This window comes from Tamandua tetradactyla, chromosome 12 (assembly GCF_023851605.1).
Source record: "Tamandua tetradactyla isolate mTamTet1 chromosome 12, mTamTet1.pri, whole genome shotgun sequence".
NCBI lineage: Eukaryota > Metazoa > Chordata > Mammalia > Pilosa > Myrmecophagidae > Tamandua > Tamandua tetradactyla.
The window spans coordinates 55855411-55867930 of NC_135338.1; the positions used below are offsets into that span (position 1 = coordinate 55855411).

A 12520-nucleotide genomic window follows, 5' to 3' on the forward strand; every position below is an offset into this window, starting at 1 on the left:
TGACGCTGCTTTCCAGTCCCGTCACCCGTTGGCGGAAACGAGGGCGTCCTTTTTCCCCCCAGAGGAATCCCGGGCTGACCCTTCTCTTTGGCGATGCAAGCGCTCCACCCTCCCGGCAACGCCTCACCCCACTAGAGATTCAGAGATGAAAACTGATTTTTAAACCAAACAGTCCACCCTGTGACTGATTCGTACCCAGAGTTTCTTTCTCCCATTTTTTTTTTTTTTTGGACAGCTCAGAGTTGCCCACTTTCTCTTCCGAAGCTACACGCTAAACAGATTTCTGATTTCTTTTCTTACACTGACAGTGGAAGTAGTGGGGAGGGGAGTATACGAAATACAGAATGTGGCCGTGTACATCGCCATCACTTTATTGTATTGTCACCGTTAATTTAACTATAAATACTACGGTGGGAAGGGAGGCGCCGGCGGCCTTGGACTGCGGGGCTTCGTGCCCCGGCACGCCCCGACCCCAGGCGCCGACCCTCCTGGCTCTGTACACTATTTACAGCTCCTCAATCCTTCTTCTCAACCCCCTCCCCGCAAGGCAGCGCGTGTGCAAGAAAGTAGCATCGTCTGTCCGTGCAAGTCCTTCGAGTTAGCCAAGGGCCACGGCCGGCCGGCGGCCGTCAACTGTCCGAGTCCAAATCGCTTTTACCTTCTTCTTCCCTCTTCTCGGGCGACACCTTAGACGACGATGTCTTGTTCCACTTCTCGGCGTTCTCCGACTCCTCAGATGAGGACCGCTTCTGCCGCCTCCATTTGGCGCGGCGGTTCTTAAACCAGACCTGTTGCGCAACGCAGGACAAAACAACGGTTAAGGTTAAAATACAATTCGCACTCCCCGGCTCTCCGGAAAACCCTGAGCTCAGTGCGGCGCAGGAGGGCCCCGGTTTGGAGCAGAGTGGGGGGGGGGGGGGGGGGTGCAGTGCGCACGCCAAGAAAGGGAGTGGCGACCCGACACTCCCGCTTCCGCATTTTCATTCAACTCCGTGGGCCTAAAGCGCCCTCCAGCAGCCTCCCGGCGGCTATCTGGATGTTTTGAAAGGAGAAGGAGGCCGGCCCTGTTTCTCGGACAAGGGCCGTTAGGTGCACCCCGGCAGGACCAGGTGTCTACCTCGACTTTCTCCTCGCGGAGGTGCACCTTCCGGGCCAGCTGCTCGCGCGTGCCCACGTCCGGGTACTTGGTCTCCTGGAAGAGGTTCTCTAGCGCTTCGAGCTGCTCGTCGGTGAAGATGGTGCGGTGCCGCCGCTTCCGCCGGCAATGCAGTTGGTTGAGGAGCTGCAGCTCGGTGCGCGACAGCGTGCCCACGTTCATGTAGGGCAGCATCTGGTGCGGCACCGGGGACACCAGTACCGAGCCGGGGCCCTCGTAGCCTGCGACAGAGCGGGGCGATCGGTCAGCCTCACCCGGGTGCGCGCCCCGGGCCTAGCCACCCTCGCGGAGCGCACCCGCCTGCCCGTGCGACTCGCTCGGATTTTAAAAGCCGCTTCCCGGGAGTGCTGAAGGTCTGGGGTAAAAGGGACTTGGGGGAGCGTATTAGAGCGTCCACCCGTACACTCCCAAAAGCCACTTAGGGACTCCTAAAGTCACATCTCCCCACGCAGACCCTGGATTGCAGTTTTTGCTAACTCCGCTTAAAGTTTGTAGCGAGAAGTGTGCAAAGTCCTGCGCTAACTCGGCAAAAGGAATGGGGGTGAGGGGAGTGGAAGAGCTGGCAGAAAGAGAAAAATGTGTGCAGAGTGAAAAAAGCCAGTGCCTCCGCCCTCCCACGCCCAGGGGCTGAAGACCGCCGCGACCGGCGCAGGCCGGACCTTACCTGGGGGCGTCGGGACGCAGGAGCACTGCTGGGCACTGAGCGGCGGCACGGCTCCGCAGCAGGCTGGGCCCACCGGTGCCGCCTGCACGTGCAGCTGCCCGTAGAAGTAGTTGTTGTAGCCGAGGCGGGAGCCGCCGACCGCAGCTGGGAGACCTGCGCCACCGGGGGCCACCGGGCGCGGGTAGAAGGCGCCGTAGTCCGAGGAGGCCCCGCCGCCGGCGCCGTAGAGCGAATCCCCGTGTAGGGTCGGGAAGACAACGGGAGCCGCGGCGCTGGGCGCCACCGGCAGCACCGAGTCCTTGCAGCGCGGCCGGGCGGCCAGGATGTTGTCGATGCTGAACATGCTGGCGGGCATCCCCGAGCCCCGCGCCGGGACCGGGGGGCGGCGGGGACGCGCCGAGGAAAAAGCCTCAAAGCGGGGGGGTCCACTCTTCTCCTGCCTGCCGACCAAACCGAAAGAGAGCGCGGGCGAGCGCGCAGCCCGGTGCCCCTCCCCGCCCCCTGCGTCCGCACTCCCTCCTCCCGCCCTCCCCTAGCCGCGGCGTTCGCTGAACTCAACCCGCGGGTAGGACGGAGCTTAGACCAGCTGAACCTCTTGTTGGTTTTATACCGAGTCGACGTCATCCTGGATTTAGTTCCTGGTAATATGCAGATGACAAACAGAACCAGATTTGGCCCTTTCTTTGCCTTTGGGTTGGGGGGGATTTAGGGAGGGGGGAAGGGCAGAGGTGCCAAAGGGGAGGGGGTCACAGAGCTGAAAAGAGATTGTGGATTGCGAATTAATGAAATTAACCTAATCTTTTCCAGTCCGCCGCCCTGCTGTGGGCCGGCCCAGCTGGGCGGGCGGCCTAATTGCCCTGGTTAATCTCATTAATTCCATTGTGCGGCGGCAGTTAACAACTCCCTCCGCCCGACCTCTCCGCCCCCACCCTTTTTTTCTCCGATGGGGTCCTATTATTGGGTGCGATTTTCTCTGCCTGTAGCTCAGATTCATTGTGGCCGATTTTAGTTTGGGATAACTTTTTTTCTTTTTTTTTGGAATTTGTTTTAGAAAATGTGAGGAACTGGGTCCTCCTCAAGCAGGATTGAGAAATCTAGTCTTCTTTTGTACAGGACTGGATTTCACACACACACACACACCCCATGCCCACCCTTTAAAAAAATCTTCATCTCCTCTCCTGAATGGAACTGGTTAACACTCCCAACCCCCTCCCCCCCAAAAAAGTTTTATTTTTACCAAGACCCAAACTTTGAAAGGCAAAAACGATGAAAGAAAGAGGTTCATCGTGTTTTCCCCAAAACAAAAAAAAATGTGTTTTCTGTAGCCACTTTGAGTCTGAAAGTGCAGCCCCGAGGCCCTTACACCGCGGCGACCGAGTTCAGTCACTAGTTAAAACTCGCCGCGCTTCCCTGTTCTCAGCGTGGGTCTTGGTATGTTGTGTGTTCTTTCTTGTTTCTTTTTGGAAGTGTGTTCTTTCTTGTTTCTTTTTGGAAGTGGGTGCCTTCTCCTTCATTTCTGTGTGTGTGTTGTTCAAGCCTTTGGGTCGTCCCAGTCCTCTTTCCCAACAACTGAGGTGCATTTTTCTTTCGACCTGTCCCAACAGGGATAGGCCCCCTAGCCGCAAACTGTCCCTCCTCCCGGCAGGCCCGGGCTTGGGCTCCCGGAGCCCGGCTGGCCTGAATGAAGCCCGGCTCTGCTCGCAGCAGGCGTCCGCGGTGATTTGCCGGATCCTCGGCGCGTCACGGCTGGCCCGCCACCACAGCGCGCAGGCGGCCGAGCGGCCGGCGAGAAGGTAGGCGACCGTGCGCGCGTAATGAAAGCAGTTCCTGAGACTCCGCGGGCCGGGTGCAACCCCGGGCGGATAGGGCCAGCGTTCCCCGCAGATAACTCCCGCCGCTCAGGAGGAGAAAACAGTGCCGGCCCTAGCGAGACCGAGGGCCGGGGTGGGGGACACGGAGGGTCAAGGCAGGCCGCGTTTAACTCCACACACACAGTTTTTCGTGATTTCCTTCAGCTAATTAAACAACGGTACCTGCAGGGTTATCTGAACTCGCCGCAGAAAGACTAGATCGGTGGGTTGTCCGGCTCCTGGGCGCTCTGGCAAAGGGCAAAGGGCACTTGTAGCTGCTGTTCCTAGGCCAGGAGAGCTGCCGCGCCAGCAGGTTTGGCCCGGCCCGGGCACAGTTCTCCCGCCGCGCGCGGGAGTGCCTGGCCGAAGCCAGGCGGCCGCGTTTCTCCTGCTAGGCCTCCCAGCGTGGACCGCTGCTCCCTCACGCCCAACCGCTGGTGGCCCGAGAACCTTGCTTTCAATGCAGTACTAACAAAGAGGTGTGGTGGTGGTGGTGGTGGGAGGGTGCAGCGATTAGGGCAGGGCAGAGATGGATCTCCATTTGGGGAAACGATTGATTTTTTACAGTAAAAACCGCTCCGGGAGAAGAGAATGGGACCCTCTCCATTAGAGAGGCCAGGTCTAGGCTAAGAAGCGGGCCTCCTTCTCTCTAACTAGGAGTAGAGACTCCCCTACCCCACCCTCACCCCTGCTCTCAGGGGTCTCAGAGACATTAAAATCATCACATTCCCAGGGCACACACACTCTCCACAAACTTTTACCAGGTTTAATCATTCAGGGCAATTGATGGAAGACACCTAAAGACCGCAAGTTCGGCAGCGAACTTTGGTTTCCTTTGGTGGCTGGGCGTGCGCGGCGGCGCGCTGGGGAGTGGATCTCTTAAAACCTTTGCCTGAGCCCTGCGGAGGCAGAGGCGTCGCTGGAAGCCGGCGCAGATTCTGAGTCCGCGTCAGCAAAGGTGCCCAGACCCGGACCATGCCAAGATTTGAGCCGCAGACCTAAAAGAGTGCCTACAAGTTTTTACTGTTTCCCCCATGCCCTCTCCCCACGCCTCCTTCCGCTTGCTGAATTGTTCCTTTTGTATAACCAGGTTTAGCAAACCCATAGACCTCTGCACTTGCTTTCCTGCAATCCCCTCACTGTGGCATCCGACCCCTCTGACCCCTTGAGGCAAGAGCGCTTTGCCGGGAGTGGAAAGTAAGCGTTCTAAAGCTAACCCCGCCATCCTGCAAATCATTTCCCCTCTCTAGGCCTCAGGTCTTTTTGACTGATTGAACACCAACCATTCACTAGGTCCTTTAAAACCCTAATATTAAATGAGACTGGGGTAACTGTTACCCATTCGCCGTTAGGAACAAAGTGGTGCACTAGTTTCCCGAAGCCAGGGCTTCTCTAACAACTAAGTCCGAGATAAGGAGAAGAAAATCAAGCTCTCTTCTCCCGCAGAGGGGATTCTCCAGGAATGGATCACAGGGACCCCGAGGCCACACGACTCCAGTCATTGTCGACTCTCCCGGGGCTCAGCCCCAGTTCGGCGGAGCCTCCCCTCCAGGTTGTCCACTCAATCTACAATGGGGAGACAGGCGCCTCCTCCGCGGGCCGAAACCTACAAGTGTCCCTTCTGCGCTAAACAAACAATCAGCGGCCCTCGTCGCCTGGCGCAATTGGAATAACAAATGCGACGCACGCAAATTGCCGACGGCGTGTTGCTAAGCGATTGTTTGGTGGCCCCGCACGCACCGCTCAGCATGGGAGGACCAAGAGCGTCCAGACGCGGCCGGCGAGCGCTTAGGTCGGAAATGCTGTAAACACGCCGATGATTTTCCCTATTATCACCCAAACACGATTTCACACAAAGCAATCACCACGCAGAAGTCCATGGAAATGTGTTTGTTGAGGAGTCAGTCGCCCCGGTAATAGCCCTCATTTTTAAGATATTAAAGAACAGATCAGTGGATTCCACATGCATAAGGTCTATTTGCTGTTCCGCATTTATGAAGGCGTGCGCGCGCCGCGGTCGTAGCTCAATTGATTCATAGAACGTAGTTTAAATTGCTTCTCTGATTTAAAACAGAGTGCCCAAGTTTGGAGTGTGCGTCTGGGTATCTCCTCCGGCCCCAAGATGTTTTCATCATGTAGAAACTGTCGCCCCACTAGACCCTCCACCCCTCGCCGCATATACAAACACACACAAACACAGCGGTTCAAACAAAAAAGGATGTATGTGCGGTCCCAACTTCTGAAGCTTTCCTTTTCTTAATTCTCTCTGCTTTTTGTCCGATCACAGAACAGAGTTCATAATTGTGTGCGTTTACGTGGGATTTTTTTCGTGCCCTGTGCAAAAAGTTGGCGTGCTCTTTTAAAAGGTACGCAGCCCTCCTCTTGGGGCTAGTTCGCGGGGTCGGGGAAATTAGGAACAAGATCGCGCCGACACCGCAGCACCGTCCTCAAGTGCAGATTGGTTTTATTGTTTGTATGTGGGCTTGAAAAATAAAAATTGCTTCCGAATTAGTGCTTAAACCCCACTCCCGGACCCTGCTGCTCCCCGATGTCCACATTCGGCAGCCCCAAGGGATTTACCACGAGAAGCTGGGACAGAGCATTGAACGAGAAGCACATATGCCTTGGCACTAATGGGCAGGGGGCACCAGGGCTGGGTGCTCAACTTCAGCCTGACGCAGGGGCGCTTCTAGAGTTTTGCTAGAAGTTTTGCAGCGCTCCAAATAAAAGCTCCCGAGCCCCCTGAGGATGAAATAATCAAGGTGTTAGAAAACTCAACATAACACAGGGGAGAAGGAAGGGGCGTTGAAAAAAGACGTGCTCTAAAGGCCTCGGGGGGGGAAAAAGAAGAAGAAGAATTTAGAAAAGAATAGCTCCGGTTTTCCGGAGTTGCAGAAATGCGCTTTCGGCCCGGCTGTTTACCAAAGTTTGTTTCCAACTGACTGCAGAGTTGCCTTTGCACATCACAGAATGCAAATGACTATAATTTGTTCTCAGAGGAACTTTCTCTTGAAATGATTAGCAAAGTCAGTCATTTGAAAATTAGAGTAACGCACAGACGGTTCCCGAAGCCCCTCGCCAACCGATATCAGCTTCTAAAGTTTTCATTCATGTAAACCTCATTAATGAAGATCTTTTATTTAAACGTCAAGCGGATTTGAAATTTAGAGTAAATTATAAAGCTTGTGTGTCTAGCCAAGTCATGGGTCAAATGCATTTGTGAAAAACTGCTAAAAGAGCATATGGTTTTGAATTTTTCTACAATGACTAGTGTTTAAATAAATTGCTTGTACTGCTTAACTTCATGTGTAATTTTGACAGAAATTGGCCTATAGCCTTTTGATATGTAAACATTTCAGCCTTTTATGCGGTATAAAAAGACACTTGCTTTTTAGGATCAGCTCAGGCAGTCACCCTGTTATTCAGAAAGCTGGCACCTACTATTACATTCTTGCTAGATTTCAACTTTCAAGTGGCAGCCTGGAGGGTGGGGGAGGGGGAGGAAAGACAAAAAGAAAGAGGATATTTCAAAAGCAATGTCCATTTGGGATTAAAAGCTGCAAATGAGGAAAGAACGTGCCACTTACTATCTGAAAGAAATGAATAAACCATGGTTATTAAAGAACATTTTCTGTCACTTTTCTTAAGCCAGTCCGTCGGAGCAGGACTCAGGAACTGACTGGTATGTCATTAAATGCTTGTTTTAGGGCGGAACCGATCAGTCCAAAGCGCAAATAGGTGTTAAAAATCTAGGTATCACTTCGCAATGTTACCAGCTAAATGGCTCGGTGTCACAGAACCCATTAAGATGCAAAATCAATCAGTCGCAGAGGCAAATCATCCAGGGTGCAGAAATTCTGGATATAAATGGCATATCTGAGCCTGGGCCATGCATGGGGGTCTCTCAGCTGGTGGCTGTGTGCTGGGAGCTGCAAAGTCCGCGCAGGGCAAAGATCGCGAGCCCGCTCAGCTCTGGGCGACCTCGATTTCTGAAACACAAATAAATCTGCATAAACTTATTTATGCCTAATAAGCGTTCGAATGTGGATTGAACTGCGGGTCACCGAAGGGGAGCCTCTCGCCGTCCTGTGCTGTTGCCCAGGTGCCAGACTCGGCAGCAGGTTGACTTCCTGCGTGCTGCTGGGGCGGGACCGCCCGTATTTATCGTGCTGGTCAGTTTGTCCTATGCAAACTTTCCCTACCCCTTTTGTGAAGTTTTAGAGGAATTGAGGGACGGAGATGGCTCAGAAAGCCACGGAGACACTTTTCTTTCTATACAGTTGAGCCACCTGAGCAAGTTGAGATTCTCTTTATAAGGACCGCGCTGGAGCGAAATTTAAGGAAAAATACTTGCCAGGAAAGGCAGGAGGAGGGGTTTTATTTACATTTCTTATGCATTCCAACACATCATATTGTGGTCAGCAAACTGAAAAGGAAAGGACACATTTTATGATAGAAAGAAAACATGAGGCGTTTTTGTTTTTTTTTCTATGCTTTGTACATTCCTAGCTAACCTTCCCGTTCATTTTGAAATGGATAAGGGTAATCTTTTTTTCCCTCCCTTTCCTTCGTTAGCTGTGGTTCTTGGAAAAACAATTGATTTGCTAATAAAAAAGTTCCGTAGCTTTCAGCTGTTTAACTTTTCAAAACTTATTTAAAAATGTGCTTTGTGATCAGAGTTGGTTAGAGAGGATATGTATTTTGGATCAAAGAGGATCATTTAATACTTAAAAGATAATTTAGGGAGGGGGGTTGTGTTTTGTTTTTGTGGTTTTTTTAATGAAGAATATAATAAAATAAAACTGAAAATTATAGGAAAAGATAAGCATTCCTGAGTGACTGCTTTACAAGTATAAAACTACAGGTCCACAAAGGTTAGTATCAGTGCAGATTATATATCATATAGAGCTTTGTTAGTGTTTAAAGCTCTCTAAACAAGACTTGATGAAATGTTCATTTTCTAGGACGTCTTAAGATCTGGATATGAAGTTTATAGTATTATTGATATTTTTTAAACATCAAAGTGAAGAAACTATAACAAGCACATTCCCACATGTGGCTTGTTCTTCAAAGTAGTCACCAAAGGAGCCTCCAACTTGTTCCAACATTGTTGTTAAGGTTTTGAAGTTTTCTGAACTCCTAGGACACTTCCTTGGGCTCATTAATTCCTGTTTGCTTTTTAAAGAAGTAGCCATACTCCTTCGGCTTGTTGCTTATTTGCAGAAAGCAAGGTTTCTGAAGCAGGAGAAGTCAGGCAGAGTAATGGAAAATGGAGCGATAGATACAAGGGTCCTTTCACCTGCTCAGTCTCTTCATCCCCAGGATCTGATGCTGTGACTCAAATACAGTCTGGCCTTCCCAGCTGCAGAGGACGCTGAGCCCTTGCCAGCCTGGCTGGATCATTAGGGCCAGTCTCTTCTTGCTTCTTCCTGATGGAAAAGAGGAGGCGAATTCTCAGAAACAACCTCAACTCACTTGGTTTGATTTGTGTTGTGACTTTCATTGTCTTTTCTTAGCCAGGAGATTAAGAATTTTGGAATGCACCTCCCTACACATACACACATACACACACACACACACACACAACACACACATACACACACACAGCCCTCTTTCTCCTCCAACCCCTTATTCCTTAGTTTTGTACAACTGCTCATTTCTAGGCCTGTCCACCCCCCTTGTCACCTCCTTTCTGGAGTTTGTGTTTGCTTTCTTGTTTGGAGGTATCTATCCATAGCCAGAGACTAAAACTGAAAAATGCTTGATCCATGCTGCAGATTTGGTTTCACTTAGCAGTAAAATTCTTTCTGCAGACCAGAAGTCTTGGGTTTAAAATCACAAGAGTCCCTCTCCTAAGTTTTGGGTTGTCTGTAATTTATGTATTACGGGGAAAAGTAGTCTGTTCGTAGTAATGATAGCTCGGGGAATTCAGAATCTGAGCCAAACGTAGGACAGTTGAACTGAAAAGAACCCCTCTTGTCTACATGATAACTTGCAGTTTGTTTTTTTTTTTTTTTTTTACAGGTCCCTGAAGAACATTTTATTCCCTCTCATAAGGTTAGTAGATAGAGCCATTTTTAGCTCTGCTGCTGGGCCAACCCAATATTTGCAAGTGAAACAGTGACATCAAAACACATTCATTCTCAACTAATGACAATGCTTTCTCTGAAACTCTAGAATTCTGGAATTATTTGGACCTTAAAGTATCTCCAGTTGACTTTGAGACAGGAACATAAGTTTTTGATAATGCTATCCACATTCTGATTTAAGCCGTGGCCATCACCCCCACCTCCCCCAAACCTTCGGAAAGTAGCTTTCCAAATTAAACTAGACTGGGGTGATCAAGTGAATGTTTGACTTGAAATAATTTTAAAAATAACTTGTTCACTGTTCAATTCCTTCAACAAATTGAAACAGCAGCAGAGTCGGTCATTTTTTCAAAACTCTCTACTTGGCAGAGTTTTTCCGGCACTTTCAATGAAAAATGGATATTGAATATGTGTGGTGAATGCACACAACTCCATATTTCAGGGAGATTCTTTATTGAATATTTCTCGCTCACAAAACTGGAGTCTCTGTGAAATCCTTCTCCTTGGATCTCTGTCAGGGCTGACCTCGTCTCCCAATCTGGTAACAAATTGGCTTTTTAGTGGCTCATGTTCTAAATAAGAGTAAACATCTACAGACTAGGATGTAATGTGGTAGAAATTAGCATGGAAAGCAAGCTATGACCGTGTCTAAATTCGTGCAAACTCCTAGTCCAGTTCTTCTATAAAATGGAGCAAAGGGAGTTGGCATAAATTCTTGAAAGTCTAACCCAAACAGAAGGGAGAAGGAGATGACTGTCTTCACATGCCTGATAGATGGCTACTACTGAGGTGGGTCCTGCTACCATCTCCTGATATAGGTGAGGACACCAAGATTCCAGGTCTCTCAGTAGGGACCTGAATTTGAACTTGAGTCTCTTAGGCTCCAGAAGTCACCTGCTTGCCATCATAGCACCCTGGCTCTTCTAAAATGACTGAAATGCCCAGCTTCTCAGCCTGCCCACCAAGAACTTTGTTTCCCTGACTCCATTTCGCCGTCTCTCCCACCACCACTCACCAGGAACCAAGCCTATTGAGAGCATCTTCCTTGGACTGCCTGGCCTCTGTGCCTTTGCTAACTCTGTTCTCTCTTTCCCTGCTGGCTTTGTCTATACAGGTCTGGCTTTCCTGTGTGGCCATGACCTCTTCCACCCAAAGCCCTGGAAGTCCTTGTTAGAACCTTTCTGTGCTCTGGAACAAGTCCACCTTGAATGAGGGGTACCCCACTGGGGTTGCACCAGTAAGGGTCATACAAGGCTGGCCGAATCAACATTGAATTCAACTCCCTATCTCCACCAGCTGACCACAAGTCATAGCACAACAGGTATGCTAAATAACTTTTTGTTTAAGGAAATAATACATTTTCACCCTTGGCCACTTTTGGCCCCCTCCTCATCACTTATGTCTAGATCTCTGTAGGTTCCAGGCCAAAAACCATTCAGAAGAGAGTGTTAATTAAACTCAGTGGGTGCTCTGCTGTACAGATAAGATGGGAGGAGGGGGAAAAGATTTGTTCATCTGTCTGCACATAGGTGTGTGTCAGACCATAAGTAACACCTGTATCTCCTCAACCACACCTGTGCACACAGGCAGAATGACTGTCATCTTTGGGTCTAAGGATTGACACATCCAGTTGGAGTATACCACAGTCCTCTGGGCGGGACCTGAATGCAGAAAGCACAAAGACAGCCCAGAACTGCCTGGGTTGTGGTCCTATTAGAGGCTTTCCTATCTGAAAAAGGGAGCTTCAGGAGATAAAACTGCACATTCCCCTTGCCCAGTTAGACACTGGCAACTATTCAACATTAATTTGAGTGTTGAATGTGTTCAGGGAAGACTTTTCCACTTCCCAGGAGAGTGGTCTTGGTGGGGAGGGGTGAGGGGGGCAAAAGAGGTCAGTACCTGGCTCAAGACTGCATACGGGTGCTGGGAGCACAGCTGCTTGGACACAGCTGACCTCTCGTGATGCTTTTCTCCATGCCTTGGATTGTTGAAAAACAATGACTTAGAAACCAAAGCATAGATTGACATAGATTGTAGATGGACCCTCATCCACCTTCTGGGGCCTTACTTTAAGACTGCAATTACCATCCCCTATCCCTCCATGCTGATAAAGTGCATCAAGGAAACTCACTGCTTGGACCAACCAAAGGAGTGCTTCTCAGGGGGCCTGCAGGCCTGGGCAGTTTATCTCACAAGAGAATTTTGAGCCCAGGCAAAGCTAGAATTCAACCATCTCTGATTCCAGAGCTCCTAATTCCCACAGTGGCTCTGGAGAGTAACATGAGCTGCTTCCCCCATGGGTAGTGGGTTGGCTGAAAATCTGGGCTTCATTGTTAGACTGAATTCCAGCCCTGATGCTTAGGAGCTGTGTAAGTTGGAGAACGTTAACCTCTCTGAGCCTCAGTCTTCTCTTCTGTACAATGGGGACTGTTTGACTCCCTCCTCAGGGCACCTAGGATGTCTAAACTGGACAATAAGGGGGCTTGGAAAGCACTCGTCTGATTATGTAGTGATTTTTACTGTTAGCAGAGTTAAGCCATTAAGGCCCCCAAGTCTCTTGCTTAGTTTAAGGATGTCGTTCATCAAGAGACAAAGAAACCTGAATATCCTGAGCAGTGTAGACAAAGAAGCCCCCGGGTTGGGTTTGCTAGCCGCATAACAAAAGGCTCAAATCCTATTTCAGGGAATGTCAAGGAGGATGAGGCCTCACTTCTGAATTGTGGTTCTGCCCTCCTTCATTTGATCCTCAGATTAGAGCAGT

The 12520-nt window shown here is 50.1% G+C and overlaps 1 protein-coding gene across 1 annotated transcript; it reads right to left on the reverse strand.

The window, feature by feature from the left end:
• Positions 1–276: 276 nt before the first annotated feature.
• Positions 277–2318, reverse strand: GSC (goosecoid homeobox). The gene is made up of 3 exons (XM_077122342.1): positions 1821–2318; positions 1118–1377; positions 277–788 (listed from the first exon to the last, which is right to left on the reverse strand). Exons 1-3 carry the CDS (start codon positions 2173–2175, stop codon positions 630–632), a joined length of 774 nt encoding a protein of 257 aa, XP_076978457.1. The 5' UTR covers positions 2176–2318; the 3' UTR covers positions 277–629.
• Between the last annotated feature and the right edge of the window lie 10202 nt (positions 2319–12520).

Bases quoted from the DNA above. Each gene is read 5' to 3' on its own strand.
- GSC (XM_077122342.1), bottom strand. From the start codon at position 2,175: ATGCCCGCCAGCATGTTCAGCATCGACAACATCCTGGCCGCCCGGCCG. The intron at 1,378-1,820 runs GTAAGGTCCGGC...GCTCTGTCGCAG, and splicing joins CTGCGTCCCGACGCCCCCAG to GCTACGAGGGCCCCGGCTCG. The intron at 789-1,117 runs GTAGACACCTGG...GTTGCGCAACAG, and splicing joins TCCGCGAGGAGAAAGTCGAG to GTCTGGTTTAAGAACCGCCG.